The sequence below is a fragment of the Cyprinodon tularosa genome, unplaced genomic scaffold (assembly GCF_016077235.1).
Source record: "Cyprinodon tularosa strain WSP-4 unplaced genomic scaffold, ASM1607723v1 ctg833, whole genome shotgun sequence".
Lineage (NCBI taxonomy): Eukaryota > Metazoa > Chordata > Actinopteri > Cyprinodontiformes > Cyprinodontidae > Cyprinodon > Cyprinodon tularosa.
In genome coordinates this window covers 27,630-44,878 of record NW_024039600.1, presented here as the reverse complement: position 1 = coordinate 44,878, position 17,249 = coordinate 27,630, and the positions used below count along the sequence as shown (strand labels likewise).

The 17,249-nt window shown below is 38.3% G+C and overlaps 1 protein-coding gene across 9 annotated transcripts in view; it reads left to right on the top strand.

Moving 5' to 3' along the window:
* The window catches only part of LOC119774828 (serine/threonine-protein kinase WNK2-like), a 53,526-nt gene extending 37,929 nt beyond the window's left edge, over positions 1-15,597 (top strand). For 6 of the 9 annotated variants that reach the window (XM_038272514.1, XM_038272517.1, XM_038272513.1 and 3 more), the window contains 13 exons: positions 1,584-1,740; positions 1,817-1,933; positions 2,426-2,584; positions 3,948-3,990; positions 4,181-4,279; positions 4,648-5,393; positions 6,374-7,005; positions 8,161-8,390; positions 8,571-8,795; positions 10,403-10,501; positions 12,655-12,699; positions 13,112-13,416; positions 14,255-15,597. In XM_038272514.1, coding sequence (XP_038128442.1) covers positions 1,584-1,740; positions 1,817-1,933; positions 2,426-2,584; positions 3,948-3,990; positions 4,181-4,279; positions 4,648-5,393; positions 6,374-7,005; positions 8,161-8,390; positions 8,571-8,795; positions 10,403-10,501; positions 12,655-12,699; positions 13,112-13,416; positions 14,255-14,605 — 3,208 coding nt within the window. In that variant the 3' untranslated portion in view covers positions 14,606-15,597. The remainder of the gene's footprint in view (positions 1-1,583; positions 1,741-1,816; positions 1,934-2,425; positions 2,585-3,947; positions 3,991-4,180; positions 4,280-4,647; positions 5,394-6,373; positions 7,006-8,160; positions 8,391-8,570; positions 8,796-10,402; positions 10,502-12,654; positions 12,700-13,111; positions 13,417-14,254) is intronic. The other 3 variants (XM_038272518.1, XM_038272515.1, XM_038272516.1) reach the window with 3 other exon arrangements.
* Positions 15,598-17,249: the final 1,652 nt, after the last annotated feature.

Sequence of the window (17,249 nt, the reverse complement as noted above, 5' to 3'; positions counted from 1 at the left end):
ACACTCTGGAGTACTTTTTTGATATCTCAAATGCATCTGGAGATCTGGGAGGCTTCTTGCTGTCTGCTGACATTCAAATAATGGAGGTGCCCAGCGCCCGAGGCAGAAAGGTCCATAAAAGTCCACAAAAAACGTGTCAATATTCCTCCATACTGCTCGTCCAATGTATTCCAAGTGTCCTGAGTGGGTAGCGTCCATAATTTACTCGAAACGAAGTCATTTAGAATGTTTTTAGAGCATAAACAGTAGTGTATAGGATTTCCTGAAAGCGCGTTCACGACGCTACGGAAACAGCGGCAGACCAACCCAGACGAAAGTGCGCATTCAGCTCGGCAAAGAACTCATGCTCTTCCTCAACACTGAAGTCCTCAGACATTTTTCTTTCGTTGTTTCTTTCTTTGCACAGGTAAACAGCACATTTCTTCTTCTACGCTTGCATTATCGGCAGAGCAGACGCTGAATGCGCACTTTCATCTGGTTTGGTCTGCCGGCTTCCGTAGCGTCATGAACGCGCAGGTGCGCGCTTTTAGGAAATCCTATACACTACTGTTTATGCTCTAAAAACATTCTAAATGACTTCGTTTCGAGTAAATTCTGGATGCTACCCACTCAGGACACTTGGAATACATTGGACGAGCAGTATGGAGGAATATTGACACGTTTTTTGTGGACTTTTATGGACCTTTCTGTCTCGGGCACCATAGACCTCCATTATTTGAATGTCAGCAGACAGCAAGAAGCCTCCCAGATCTCCAGATGCATTTGAGATATCAAAAAAGTACTCCAGGGTGTTGTTCAGCATGGGGGTGAGTAGAAAATGAAGGCTAATCATGTTTTGGGTGTACTATTCCTTTAATCCTCGGTCTCTGTGAGGAGTGTACGACCTGAACTGATTGTGTTTCAGTCAAAAATGTATTTCAACATTTCTGAAATGTGTGGAAAGCTTATTTGTTGAGATTTGATCAGCTCTGTAATCCCTGTATCTAAAAGTATCCTCCACAACTTTCCAGATTTCTTGTTTAGTATGAGGTTCCAAGATGTTTTTCCTATAATGTAGATCTGCTGTAAAAGCTCTCCAAAATATTCCTCCTCACCTGCCTGTTCCTCGGGCCTTCATTGCTCTGTTTTATTTATACAACAGATTTTATTTAGTTGTTAGGGGACTCCTAAAAGCACATTATTGCTCTGGGAGGCATCCGATTAGAGCAAACTAAATATCTATTTTACCCTTTTATAAAGTAAAATTTTAAACAGTTGAAAATCCATGCATTAAGATCTCATTTGTTAGTCCATTACTTAAAATTATCCTAAAATACTTATGATGTTGTTTGTAATCTGACAAAAAACTGCCAATATATATAAAGGTTCTGCAAAATACTCACTTTTAGGTCTTCGTGATTTATTACTACACACAGTAGCTGACGTATTATAACCTCCCATGTGCAAGCATTTAAGGCATATACGGAACATGTTTTTCTGCTGGGGTAGATCATATTCTCGATAGCGCAGCCCTAGTTCTGTTTCTATTAATTGTTTAGGTATACTCTTCTGTATCTGATTATATCAATCCCTCTCCTAACCAGTATCAACTCTGATGTTACATCGGGAAGAGAGATGAGCGATGGAAACGAAGGCACGCACGGAGGCAAAGGTGAAGCAAAACAACGCAGACACCACAAGTCCTCTCGCACCCGTTCTCGACAGGAAAAATGTGGCAAACCAAAGCTCAGCATGCTCAACGTGAGTGACCTGAATCTTTCACCTGGTTAAACTGCTTTTAAAAGGAGATGAGCTGAAATGTTTTATCTTCTTGCAGGTGTGTAACACTGGGGATAAGATGGTGGAGTGCCAACTAGAAACTCATAATCATAAGATGGTGACTTTTAAGTTTGACCTGGATGGAGATGCACCAGAGGAGATTGCTACTTATATGGTATGGAAAAGGCTGTGTGCTGCCACTTCAGTTCTCGCAAAGGTTTTTGAAGCCTGCTTGGCTAGAAGCTGTCATACCGCACAGAGCAGAAACTCCCAGCTGGTTTCAGCTGCAATGCAGCAAAATATCTATTGGCTGTCTCTTGCTTTCTTCCTTCCCTAAAGCTTTGCTTGCGCATTAATATTGAGCATATTTAGCAATCAATTAATATTTAATTGGAGGAATTCCTCAGTAACATTGTCATTTATTGCAAATACTTCAGTTAAAGAGTCCTGCTAAACAAAAATTGATTTTTCAGGAGTCTTTTTGTCTTTACTTGAACATAAAGTCTAGCATTTCATTTTGTTTGGAAAATGAACTTAGATTTGTATTGCTTTTTTCTTTTGTCTTCTGATCCAGCTATAAGCTCCACACCCAGAATCACCCACTTAAAAAAAAAAAAAAAGATTCATCTGTAAAATTATTTATTTTCCTCTTAATTGTTCCATTAAGGTGGAAAATGATTTCATTCTTCCCCTGGAAAAAGAGATCTTCATCGAACAACTGAAAGACATTGTAGATAAGGCTGAGGACATGCTGAGTGAAGACACGGAGGGAGAGAGGAGCTCTGATCAGGGACAGGCTGAAGGAGCTGGTCCACTGGGAACAGAGGTGAGATAGAAAATGTTTACTTGGCCTGTTAATCACAACCTTTACAACGATGAAATGCCCAAGCAATGTGTCTGGGAAATGTGTTTGGGAAACTGTCCAGATGTGTTTTTTTATTCAATTCAGTTTAAAAGTCTGTGGTTTATATGATGCCCATCTAACACAATCATCTACATCTATGCTATGACTTGGACATTTAAAAAAAAAAAAAAAAAAGGAAGCACTGTTTTTAGAAAATTGTTAAGATGACGATGTGATCGATATTTTTTCATTTTGCATCAATCTATTTGGATCATTAATCATTTAATATCTTGATCTGAGTTGCTGTCTTGTTACACCCCCACTGCTTACACGTACAGCTGAGGATTTTCGTCATTTTGACATTTTTTTTAAGCCTGCTTAACTATAAATATAGTAGCATTCCATTTTTTTTTTTTAATAAAAGGAAAATTCTAATAAAACTCAGTAATTCATGAGGGAAATTACAAAAATCATAAATAAGCGCTTGATCATTACTACAGAGAAAAGTTTTCCAAGCATTCCTTTACTTCATTTAGGACCAATTCAAAGGTTTACATTTTAGGATTTCTTTTGCTTAACATTTCTTTTCCTCCAAACATAGGGAAATTGGTTTCTCCGAAACTCCTTTAAATCTTCTTTGGAAAAATTACCGCAAGCCGCTCTGTTTTATTTATTTTTTTTTCTGCTGCATGGGATGGTAAACTCTTCATTCATCGAGGAGTAATCTTTTACCAGTAATTCCTTTGGTCAGGTTGTGGGCTGATATTTCTCCTTTCTCACCTTCAGTATCCTCCTCCTTTGGGAAGATTTAGAGCTGAAAAAAAAAAACAGTTAATGGTCATTTTATATTTGTGAATTTTTGCCCAAACAGCTGTAACCTCCCAAAGCTTCCTAGTGGTGGCCTGTTGGTTCATATCAGCCATGTGCTGATCAGTCCTCCTCCTTTTTGGAAGCTTTTTGGTCTTGTCCTAGACCGCTTTCCCTATGGATGGGGAAGAGCCTGGAATAAATAAAAGCCCTACATATTACAGGGTAATATGTGGTTTATATACACAGGTATATAGTATCTGTAGCTATAGCACCTCCTACAACACTACGTTAGATTAATCTCTGAAGTCATTTTGATCTGAACGCAGACTTCCAGGTACAAATAAAGCACCATTAATGCTGCAGTGGGGAAGTTTTCAATAAGTTGTTTAACTAATGATGCATAAACACAGGATATAAATATTATTTTCAATTTAAATCTGGCTTTGAACTTATTGCTTTGGTAGAATAAACATTTTTAGAAGCATTTTAAACTGATTTCCATACAGTTAATCTATTCCTTTTTCTATCTGTAAAGGCCTCAGAACCTACGACTCCCCAGCTGGTTTATCAACAAAATGGTAGGTCTCATTGGACGCAGTATGCCTCATTTAAAAAACAATTTCCATCCTCAAGGATTCAGAGGAGAATAACTTCCTATACTTTAAATGTGTTGTCTATATTCTCTTGTATTTATTCTCTTCCACCTGAAAGTCTGTCACTGTGATTATTTCAAAGTAATTAAAGTTTCTCCATCTTGCTCTGTGTCAGTCCTGCACACTGGAAAGCGCTGGTTTATTATCTGCCCTGTGGATGAAACACTCATTCAAGACGAGGACAACACTAAAGCACAGACCTTTACAGCACAGGGTGTGTTGCACACTTTTTCTTTTTTTTCTTTTCTTTCCCATCTTCAGATTCAGTATATCCAGTTGTTACCTTTCATATATTGTGACAAAGAGATTACATTTGTGTAACGTTAAATGTTTATGCATATAACTTTGATTTGCATGCATTCTGAGTGTGCCGTTCTGTGGTTCCTCCATTGGGGTCAGTTATATAAGACTAGGTCTGCAGTGGTTCTAGCCAGAAATGAAGTGTAGGCTTTTAGCCCAGCACACAGAGGCTGTGATGATGTAACACTTTAGTAGTTATAACGTGTAACTCCTCTTCTTCATGGCTTTGCTGTTAAACTCATAATCTGTTTACTCTCTAAATAACTCTTTTCCTTTCTTTAGAGTATGAATCAGCTGGGTCCAGCAGCACCACAGCGACTCTAACCACCCCGGTCACATCTTTACCTTTCCAAAGCCCTACCTCCTCATCTGCACCCATACTAGGGCACCCTCCAGATCAGATTATTAGTGAATACCAGGTGCAGCAGAGTCAGCCCAGTGTTGTCAAACATACCCTTAAAACTGGGACCAGCAACCATGACTCCTCCTTTCCTTCAGAAGAAGCTCCTCTCTCTGCTGTATCTATGGTAGCAGATATGCCTTGTTGTGCTATTGTGCCGCCCGCCTCTGTGGATGCAAATGCTGCTGATAAAGAAACGAGTGCTGGTGTTTCAACCTCATTGCTAAATGATCAGACAAATCGGATGTCTAGTCCCACTGAAGAGCAATCCCCTCAGCTGGGCTGCACTCAGCCTGTGGTCCTGCAGCAGCCTTATGCCACGCCCATCCAGCCTGGGACAGTGACTTCTCAGCCGCAGAGTCCGGCGCATCAGAACCCACAGTCTTCTGGTCAACAGCAAGGTGGCGGGCAAGTGGAGTCGGACGGAGAGGGTCCTCCTAGGGGGGAGTTTGTAGACCGCACTATCAAGACATTAGACGAAAAGCTCAGAAACCTGTTATACCAGGAGCACCCATCTTCTCAGCCGTCCAGCACGGCTTCTGAGCCCCAGTCAGACAAACTGAGCTCCCCTCCAGTCTCAGATGGGCACAGCACAGAGGGCGTCACAAAGAAGAAGATGGAACCAATGGTAAAAATGCAGCATGTGTGTCTGGGAATAACATCAATTATAACCATGGTTGAATACAATGGAAAATGTATTTGCTAAAGCAATTGTCTATTTTAGCAATGAGTTAAGATTACATCAGTCTAGATTTTTACCCTTAAAAAAAACAAAACAAAAAAAAACCCATACATTTTGAACCTTGAAATGACATTACTGTCTGTTTTACATATTCTGTATACTTAATTTGTCAAGTAGATGGCAGTGTATGGTGTGAGTCATTAGAAAACATTCAAAATGACAAAACAATCCAATGGACTTTGCTACCAAGTTAGAAGACGTTTCACTTCCCATCTAGGAAGCTTTTTAAATTCAAAATAAGAAATAGCTTTGAGTTCAAGGTTTATTAGAGTGGACGAAAAATAAAGCCTTGTTTTGGCTTAGAAAATGGACGAATGGGTCCGGTAACCAAGGTAACGGAGTGTAAATTGTACGCAAAACTAAAGGGAGACAATTATGTTTCCACAGGCCATCCAAACCTCCATTTTAAAAACAAGTTTGAAAAAATGCCAATTCATTATTAGTATATTTACTCCACTATTAATCATAACATTGCTGCAAACATTGTGTGGTGAAATGCTGAAACAATGAAATACATGTAAGCAATGTAAACATTTTATTTAATTTCTTCAGCCTATTCTGATTAAAACAGTTTGATTTAATCACTTTCCTTATATTCATGATGATGTGGTATACATATTATTTCATTGCTCAAGTTCTTAACACATTATGGGCGAATATTTAATACTTCCACAACTTCTGGAAGAGAGAAAAGGGAGATATGACTCATTCTTTAACTCTTTTTCATTACTCATTATACTTTGAATCTATGCATTTTAGATTTTTGAACTAAGAAATAATAAAAATAGATGTTTCTCAAGTCGACACATCTTTATTATCAGTTTGACTCATCCATTACCACAACTTTGTCTTTGCTTCTCCATTAGCCACAGATCCTTGAGCGGAATGATAAAAGCAAAACAAGTTGCAGCTCTGCAGCCCCCTCTAGTGGTTCAGATGGATCTTGCAGTCAGACTCGGAGCACTGACAGGAAAGATTGCAGTAATGAGTTGGAGTGCAAAACATCTATGACAGCTGCATCTGAGAGCACGGGATCTTCCAAACTTCCCAGCAGAACGCGTTCCTCTGGCTCTCCAAACCTCTACCATGCCACTCCAACCTCCAGTCCTGATGCCACCCAACGTCACATCCCGCGAGCCCAAACTATTGACGCTACAAGCCCTGGCCGTGGTTGTTCTGAATCCCAGGTTGACTATGAATCTGCTGATGAAGACAGCAGCAGCTTTGCCCTTTCTCCTGCTAAGGCTGCTCCACGAGCTCACACTGTGACTGAGCACAGCGGAAGTGACCTCGTTAAGAGGGCGGTCGCCTTCTTGAGACGCTCTGGACGAAGCAAAAGTGAGCAGAGCTCTGAATCAGCGAGCTGTCAGCCTGTTGCAATGAATGGCCACACTCCCTCACCGTCTGTTGGACATTTCTCCCATGCCATCAGCAGCGACAATGACTCAGAATTTGAGGATGCGGATATGAAGAAAGAGCTGCAGAAACTGAGAGAAAAGTAAAGTATCACACTCACCCACAGATAGACTGACACCTCTTTTATTCTCCTCCATACAATGTCTTTCTTTGTTTAGCAGCATTTCTATGGAAACAAAATGAAATGACTTGCAGTATTTTTGTAGAGGTTTATTGTTTTGAGGTTCTGGGACCACTGTGTTTGTTTGTCTGTATTTTATATCAACTGGAAAAAAACAAACCCTTTCCTGTTAGGGCTCGATGACATCAGGGGAGCCGTGGGTGCAAGTCGAGAGAACGTCATGGCTGCACGCAACTGATTTAATCCGAAAATTAATGATCAACAAAATGGCACAATGTCTTCCTTAGCTAAATTTAATTATGAGATTTAATTTAAGGGATTCAATTTCAACTGCTGTTAGTGATCATTCTAATATTAAAAAGTTTTTTTTTGTTTGTTTTTTTATATTCTTTTCTGTTTTAAAATTTTTTTTTGTAGAAATAACTGAGTCATTTTTAGATTTACACCAAAAAGGCAAAAACTCACTTGGTGACAGTCCTGCAGGAAATAATTATCCAGATCAGAACTATTTTTTTTTTTTTAAATCATGATCAAAAATAATTGTGTATTTGGCATAAAGTAAGCCAATAATTGTAGCTCAATAAGCACTAATGGGTTTCCATAACTTGGATTGGGCAAAAGTAAAATGACTTTTGCTTAAAATAACTTTCATTTATTTACTGCTTGTGCATTTAAAATATGATGGAAAGGTAAATGGACTAACCAGGAAAATGCTTGGAAATCTAAAGACTCAATTCAATTATGTTTTGATTAGATTCACGCTATCAGTAGAAAAATTTACATCATAGTTTTAAAAACTGGCTTTAAGAGTAATGCATTAGAGGATATTATTGCAAGCTGACAAAACCGCACGAAACACCACAACCTTTAGAATGATTACCAGATATTTCAAGTAAAATTGAATTTCATTTTTTTCATACGCTGCCAATTTAAAGATATTTGCTTAAAATACTGACAGAGTAGATTTTGATTATTCTGTAATTGTAAGCCTTAATGGTAAAAGTGGCACCTTTTAGATGAAATTAAAATGAACTGCATTTTACTCAGATCCACGTTGGTCGTCACTTTAACAATAATGCTTATTAGCATTCCTGTCTTTCACTTTTATCATTCTAGGCACATGAAGGAGATCTCTGAGCTACAGGCTTTCCAGAGGAGTGAGATTGAACGTTTGTATAAGGAGCTTGGAAAGACTGTTCCTCCCAAAGTAGGTCTGCTTCATGCCGTCCCTCCAACTGGGCGAAGACGTAAAACTGGCAAACACAAACTGAAAGCTGGAAAACTGCTTAATCCGATGGTGCAACAACTCCGAAATAATCCTAACAGTGACAGTGTGGAGAGAAAAGGTGTGTGGGAGAGATGGTGGGATGATGAACACTCAGGACAATTTTAGTGCAGTAAAACACATGTAGTGTTTTAAAATACTTAAGTGGCATCGGTTTTGTAAAAGAACAAAAAAGTAGTAGTGTATGAAGTAGAGATTCAGTCTGACTCATAAGTTTTATTTTGGTTTTGTTTTTTTACAGGAGAAACTGCTGCCAGCTCATCTAGCTCCCCAGCTAAAAGCTCGCTACTGTCAGATGGTTCTGCTCATTCCAGCTGCAGCTCCGCCTCCAACAGTCAACCCAGCAGAGCCCAGGAGCAGGTTCAAACACAGCAGCCCTGTTCTTTGAAAGGCTCTTTCTCCTCTGACAACATCTATGCTGGAAGACGTGCAGATGGCACGGCCAACCAAGCCGGCCCTGGTCAAGGTACTCTTTATGGGTTTTGTATGGAGACAAACACAGACTAGCAAGGAAAAAAACTTAAATCGAGCTGAAATATAAACATCTAAATACTTTTCTCAAATGAACATGGAATTACCTCTCTATATGCAAATGATTCATTTTATCAATGTAGATCCATAGATTCAGGAAATTTATAAAAATGTAGTTTATTACGTAGATTTCCTGGTTTTATTCATAAAAAAAGTAGTTATTAAAACGTTTGGCCTTTTATGCTACGGGTATCAGTGGTAACAATCAGAAGTCCATGAAGCAGCTCAATGGATTTAAATGGCTTAATAATGAGAACTTGGGCAGAAATGTTCAATAAACCCAACAAAAAACCTGATCTAAAACTGATCAGTCATATTTTAATTCATATTTCCCTTCTTCTGTACATAACCGGTGATGGTGGTTTGATTTCCTCATGTTAGTTCAGGAGATGTTTCTGTTCATTTGGCTGCATCACCCACCTTCAAGTTTATCATCTCATAGTAAAACATACAACAGCAAATACTTTTTATTGTTTGCTGTTTGGGAGAAAATTGACTGTTTTCCTGTATTTTCTCATGCTCAGTCATTTTTGTTGTAAATGGACTCAAGACGAGTGAGAAAGAGGTCTATAAATCATCTGTCAGTTCAGTCAAAGGTTGATATCCTCCCAATACACAAGATTAAAACCGCTCTATGGTTTCCAGAATCTCAGAGTGATTCAAAAATTGGTTGGATTGCTGCAAGTTTGAAGTAGAGTTTTTTGGCATAATGTAGCATTAGAGGTTCGCAATTGTTTTGTTGTTTTGTTTTGTTTTTTCTATTTCCCTTGTGGCTATCCTGGCCAGCTGGTTCCTCTATTGCCAACTCAGATAGGCAATCAGGGATCAGATATATAACCATTTACTTTACTCTCTACATTGAGAGGTGTCTGCATCTCCACCATTAGTTTCTGCCTTAAGCTTGTTGCATACTTCTTAAGAACTTAGAAATGTTTTCACTTCGAAAGGTTTTCCTGTTGTTAATGCGGTAAAAACAAGAAAAAAAGCTAATTTGCTTTGATTTTACACTACACAATAAGCTCAGCTACCAAGCTTTATAGAAAAATCCATCCACTGCAGCTTTGATCACATCTGCTAAAGACGACATGATGACAAGTGATTTGTTGACAGCTGGATAGCTGTTTCTTTTTTTCTCTTTTATAGACCTAAAGCCCAAGAGATTGTAGATACAAGACATCTGATGAACAAAAATGTTTTCTCCCGCTTTGAGCCATAACAGACTTCTACAGAGATGCAACACTGTATTGAAACCCTTTTCCATTAAACTGTCACACACCCTTATGAATAGATCTATCTATGCACCCATTTTAAGCCTAATTAGAGATGACTTTATTGAATCAGATAATGATCCTTTTACTTCTGTTTATGGTTGTTTGTTTTGGATGAAGGCACCTTTGAATGCTGCAGTTGGTTCCAAATAACCCACTCTGTGACCTTTTCTGATGCTTTCATGGTGGAGGTTTCTCATACCAATCTTTGTGCATTTTTTCAAAGCGTTTCTCTTCTTTCTTCTCTTCTTCCCTCCTATATTCATCTTTACAGGCTGGACGGTTTACCACCAAACGTCAGAGAGAGTCACCTATAAGTCTAGTAGCAAACCACGCACTAGATTCCTCAGTGGACCTGTGTCTCTGTCCATCTGTTTGTATTTGTTCTTTTCTATTCCCCTTTTGCTCATATTGTTCATACCCTTAATTTGACTTGCCTCTATCTTCACACTTTTTATTTTTTTCTAAACAAGTTCAGTAATTATTTTCCACCCTTCTCACAGGCTCCCCCACCTGATGTGTACCACTATATTTCCTTTTTTTTATTCTTGCATACCTAAACTTTGCCTTAACACTTTCAAAGATATTCGGCAGGAGATGAATGCCACCGAAACGTCATTTTGATTTTAATTAATTGATCCAGACTGATAGACAATGAGGCAACTAAATGTTTCTTAGCTGCTGAGGGAAAATGGCCATCAGCTGTACCTTCTTTTTTTTCCAACCTATTTGTTTTCTCAGGTCCATTAACTGGCATTGGATATTCTAACTTGGTTAGGAAGGTCTGCGGACAACTTTGTAGTTGACCGTAATATAATTATAACCAATTTTTTTATTTTATGATGTCCCAAAAAAGGATTTTATTCCCTAATACTAATCTAATGTTTAGTCCCAGATTGAAAATAGAAAGGATTTAATAGCGTGCTTTTGCTTGAAAACTCTCGATTACGTCCCAGCTTGTACTCACTGACCATTGATGACGCTGCAGCAGTTATTAATGGCAGAAACTGATCTTTTACAGCCTTAAAATGCTGCTGTAACTGAAGTGGACATAGTTAACTGCTACTGTAATGTTCAGAGCTGTTGTGTTAAACTAGTGTAGCTTTCTGAAGATAAAATCCAAAACACTAGAGTTAAAGTCTCTAAGCTTAGAACTGGATAAGTCTTTTAATGGAAGGATAATTTATTCCTGTGGTTAAAGCGAGCTTCATGATTTCAATTTGGTTTGGGACTAATTTAAACATCCTTTAACGGGACATCTTTTGTACCTTCATAGCTGATATGTTTTTGTACTCTAATTTCAGCACAAAGTCGCTGTCTCTTAGCTCTAGTTTTTTTGCATGTGTGGGTTTCAATAGCTATGCTGCAGTTAACATCAATGTAATGAGTATTTTATAGTTAATGGTTCTTCTGTACTGTTGCGGTTATTCATAATTCAAAAGCAGCAGTTAGCCATTCTTAATCATTATAACTTGGCTATGGTGCCTCCTTCTCTCCATACAGTTGCTTAATGGAGTGTTTTTGGCTTGGATAAAAACACACCACACCGATACTCCGGCTGCTTAACAGCCTATCCTGTCCAAACATGGGCTGCAGGTCAGATTTAATACAAAATAAGGGGCACTGTTTTTACAGGTGTCCGTGTGTGCAAGAGAAATGATCCATTTGTGTACCCTGTTAATTTTTTCTGTATGTCCATCCACTATTGATTTTGATTGTTTAACATCCCTTAAGTAAAGGCACTTTGCCCTAGCCTGCACTCCAGTGCGTTCAGATGAAATCCCTCCACAGTCCACTAGCGTTGGCAGGGCCGTTTGCGCTCTGTGTCCCTCATGTTTGGATGGAGAAGACGTGCATGGTGCAGTGGTGCAGGCGGCAGACAGGGCACTGATGGAGACATGCTTCGCCACATGAAGGGCTGTATCATCAATATTTATTTTTCTTTGTCACATACCCTGAGTTATTTGCATGTTTTTTGTTTTTTTTTGTGCTGATGAGTTTTAAAAATTAGCACTATGCTTTTTAAGTTTGTGCCGTTTTATTTGGGTAGAACATGTTCTACAGGCGTTCTCCTCTGGACACTGATTTTTTTTTTTTTTTTTTTCCCAGTACATTCTTCATTTGGTAGTAAACAATGTTCGTATTCACTTTCTGCCTACCAACAAGTAAAATGATTTATAAACCTCCACATTTTTATTTATAGTTTATTACTGAACTTAAAACACTTAATTAATTTCATTCATCTCCAAACTCTTAAATGTCTTCATCCTGAGAGTAATTTTACCAGCTAGATGAAACGGTAGGCAGCTTTTTTCCTATTTAAATGCATCATCCAGTTTAACAGGGAGATCTTGGCTCTGTCTTCCACTTTTACTCAGATATATTATTAAATCCCCCTTTCCTCTTTCTCTCTTCCTCGTTGATTTTATAGCTGATTGTGCTTTTGAAGCAGTTTGTCCACATCATTTTGGCGTTCAGTGTCCTGGCCTAACTCTTTCTGTCTTGTGCTGTTTTACCTTTTTATAGGGTCCACTCTGAAACGACTATGTCTAGGCAAAGAGCGCAGTAGTAGTAACTATCTTATTTACTTCTTTTCCCTGTATTTCTAAATGTCCCTACAACATTAGTCTTTGTTTTTTGTTTTATGTCCACATTATTTCGTCCTTGTTGTTATGGCTGTTTAAATAAGTGATACTGTATGCTTAATACATGGATATTCTGACTACTTATTGTTTCACTGGATTTTTTTTATTTTTATGGCATGTAAACGTTCATTGATTGGATTATTTGTCACCGCTTTCATCTTTTTTATTTTTTTGTTTTTTTTGCTAGATTGGCAAATTATTGTCCATGGCTCTGTATACATTTAGCCTGGTTATTTCAAAGAATAACTTTAAGTTCTCCCATAACGACAAAAACAAATTAATCTGTTAGTTCTGTTATTTCTTTGGTTGAAAGATTAAAAGTTTTTGTTTCTTTTTAGGGTCTTCCCTCCGTACGTCCGCTGCACAGACCACCTCCAGCCAAACGCAGCCACCACTCACTGCAGCAACACAGTCGACATCTCCTCAGCCGTTCACGAGGCTCGCTCAGGTCCAGACTAACAACAGCAACAACAAGATGCCTACCTTTACAGAGGATCTTCATAAGCTGGTGGATGACTGGACAAAGGAGACTGTAGCGGCGGCAGCCAATCGGCCACGATCCCCCCTGAACAGGATGAGACGGCAGAGCCGCCAACAAGGAGCAGACTGCAGACCTGCACGCATGGGGGCTGTTGCATGTGAGGTATTTGGGTTTGAGATGTGGGAATGATGATCGGGTGGGGGGCGAATTTGGGGGCTCTTGTAAACCAAACAAAACCCTGACTGTCATGTTCAATTCTTGTGTTTAAAAATAATCTGGAGATGCAGCAGTTTAGAGTTTTACTGCTGTTTTCCATTCTCTGGTTTTTGAAACTATGACCTGGGGATTCTAGCTTTTCTTATACAGCTACAAGTAAAACAGTAATTATTCTTATTTCCAGCACTGCTAGCATTAGCATGCTTAGTCATTTATGGCTGGAAAAGAGTAAACATTGGTTTTTGCCTCTAACTTTATTGTTAAGCACCTCAGTGACGGTGAAAATGGGCATCTATGAAACATTTTCAATAAGCACTAAGAAAAATGAAATAAAAAGGGTTTATAGATGTTCACTGAGTGACTGTTATTTTGGAAAATATCTAACTTCCCAATGAAAGCATTGAGTAGTTGACCCCAGAAAATACATTTTTTTTTTTTTAACAAATGTTAATCTGGTTGTCCAATTCTGAAACTGGATGTAAAAGGGATAGATTTTTACTGGTATATCCAATAAGCATGGACATTTATCCCATTTTCTTTTAAAATGTTACATTTTTGAGTCCAAATAGCTAAAATACTTTCAGTTATAAATAAAGAGAAATAAATTTGGTTGTTGTAATTCACATAGTAGTGTTTAAAGATGAGGTTCCAAGTGTAATTATTATTTTTTTTGACATATAAATGTCTGGAGACCCTGTGGTTATAAAATGGGGTTGTCCTACATTTCTTTAATTCTTTGTCAAACCTGTGTAATAATCATTAAATTACCTTCGTTCTTTTTCAGATGAAACGCAACCTTGTTCCAAACAACTTGGGGCTACCGCTCCCACTCCCAAAGGCTGCGGCTTTAGGCCCTAATATGCCTGCAAGTCTCGCCCCAGGTTCTTCTTCAGGGTATCCTGCTGGTTACTTTGTTACATCGGGGTCGTATGGTGCGATGGCTTCAGCTCCTTTTTATTTGCAGCAGTGGCCCGGCATGCCTAGTCCTGTTGCTTCTGTGGTTTCTGTAAGGTTGCTTGGTGCTCCAAGAGCGATTCACTACGCCACAATTTCAAACCCAGGGATCCAGGCCTACCCCTATGTCGTGAACAACCCTGAGAGTGGGCCCTTCCCAAAAACCACTAGGACTACCTGATCCTGTGTTGGTGTGTGCTCAGGACAGATGGTTTGCTGTGCTGGGTGCACCAGAGCCACCCCTGTGCATAATAATATCCTGTAAATAACAGGCTAAGTGTTGCTATTCTTTCTGCAGCGTATATATGTGTCATAAATTGTGTATTTGTATGCGTGTATATTGTACAGTATGTGTAATGTTTAAATACCTATTGTTTATTTGGCTTTGTTCCTAGCTTAACTCAGCCATACAAGGCATTTTATCTGCACTCACAATCACCAGTTTTACCCTGTTCTTCGTCATGTTTCCCTTTCTATTGAAATACACTACATTAGTATCCAAATACCTAGTGGCTTAAGATTCAGAGAAAGGACAGTATTTAATAAAATGAACTTCTTTGCAGGAATGTAGTGCCTTGAACATTTACTTCTGTATATTTTATATTTTCTTTAAAACAAAGCATTTTTTGCATGCAAGTTATTTTTTTAAAGGTAGCTTCCTTTAATTGTTTTTTTTTCCCGTTTACATACAAATGCCCTTATTGAACTGCACTAATAACACCATATAATCTGATTTAAACATAGAAGTTGGTATAGCTCCTTTTTCTAGTCCAACCAATTGATGAATGGAATGCCATAGCAGAGAGGTGATCTGAAGCCTTCAGAAGCAAATTACCAATATATGAATGATAAGAAAAGGGGTCGAAGCCGTGTCCAAACCGACTTATTTCATTTAATTCAGGTGAAATGGTTCAGCTGGGTAAAGCTTCTTTCCTTTTTTATTTTTTGTTTTCCCCCGATTGAAGAACCAGCTCATTGGACAGCCCAGGAACGTCCAGTGTTGCAGAGGAGAGCCAGTGTCTAGAGCCATATAGTTACATACAGGCAACTTTCTACAGTAGAGGCTTCTGGGAGTTTTGTGAATCAGAATGTAGCAAATAATGTGAATTTTTACTATTTTACTTTTGAGGCTCAAAAGTGCAATTCAACTACTTTCCACAAAGCTTTTATCGTGGCCTTAAATGCGTACAAGAGGAGCAAGCTGAAAGGTTGAACAAATTTCAAATTCACCAAATAACAGTGAGAAGTTACCAGATGACAAATCATCACAATTACAAGCTACCCAGTAAACCATTCCTTTTTCACAGCTTGATGTTCTCTTACCTTACGTAGTACTCGGCATACACTGTATGTAGAATATGTGCAATCACTAGTTAAATCAGATGTTTTAACTTTTTGATGTCTTAACATTTTTTTCTTTATGCTGCTATTCATTAAGGTAATTTTTGCTGTACATTTTGCCTTTTTTCTTTGATTGATGGTACATTAGAGATGCTTATAAAGCAGTGTTATTGCCTTGTTAAAGTTCTGGTGTTGTGTTTTTTTTTTTTTTTTGTTCTTTCATAACAGCCTATTTAATTTTCTTTGCATTTATTTTTAGTGATGCATTGCAACGTTAAACTAAAACTTGATGTCAGAAATTTGCACAACGTATGGTCTCCAATTATCCCTCTGTGATAGGAGTTCCTACACCGTATATATTTAGTGGGGTTTCATCACTGATGAGCATGGCCAATATTTCATCTTTAGAAATGGTATAAATGCAAGGTTAGACATTTAACACCTGCACAACCCCAGTCCTGCCAAAGCTGTGAATTGTACATTTTTTGTTTGTTTTCTTGTAGCTTGTATTTGTACATTTTATTTTGACTCTTAAACGTAAAGGGTGGGTGGGGGGCTTTAATGTATATTACTCCATCAATTCGGTTTGAATTGGAATTTTTGTAGGATATTATGCAGAGTCTTCTGCTTTGGTGATATACTTCCAATAGTAAGAGATTTCTGTTCTCTGTCACCTGTATCTTGTATGTTCTATTTTTCCTACCTGCTAGCTCATGCAGAGCATGGCAGGAGGTAACCAATACTGGTGCATATTTGGAGGCCGTGATTAAGTGGGGTAGTTGAAAGTGCACAGAGGAGCATCCTTGCACATCTTTCTATTGTCTGGGAGAACCTGCCCCTCAGGATCATGCTCCATTAACTGGCCTGTGTTTGAACTGTGTGAGATTGCTTTGCCTGCTGTATGACCCATTGCATTACCCACCCTGTCCTGATGCACTCTTATCACAGTCTGTATGTTGAGAGAGAAATAAATATTTTGTGCTTGATTAACTGCGTCTTTGTTTTTTTCACGTATACAATCTGAACAGTAATCTTAAAATAACTAAATTTGAGATAGATTGTAAAATTAAAGAATGTTCATTTCAATCTGCTTTGAGATCAAAGCAAACAAAGGTTCAAAAAATAAGTTGTCTAACTACTGGTGAAAATATATATATTTTTCCACTTAAGCTTTTATTGCAAAAATGTTCTTGAGGCAAGGTGTCATAACAGCTAACGCTTTTCCATTGTTGATGACCAGCTTTTCTCCTGTTTCCAGAGTTCTGTTTTTGCAAAGTTCCATAAGCCATTGCAATTGGTAAACTTTGCCTTTAAAAGTTATTATTCACTCCCTCCAGAGTGTCTATTGGATTAAAGTTCAGAACACAATATGGGGTTTATACAAAACATCTAATTCTGGTCACAAGAAATAAATTGATAAAAGAGCAGGCTTCATCTCAATGTTTCACAGATACAAGAAATGTGCTGTACTGCTCATCTGCCAG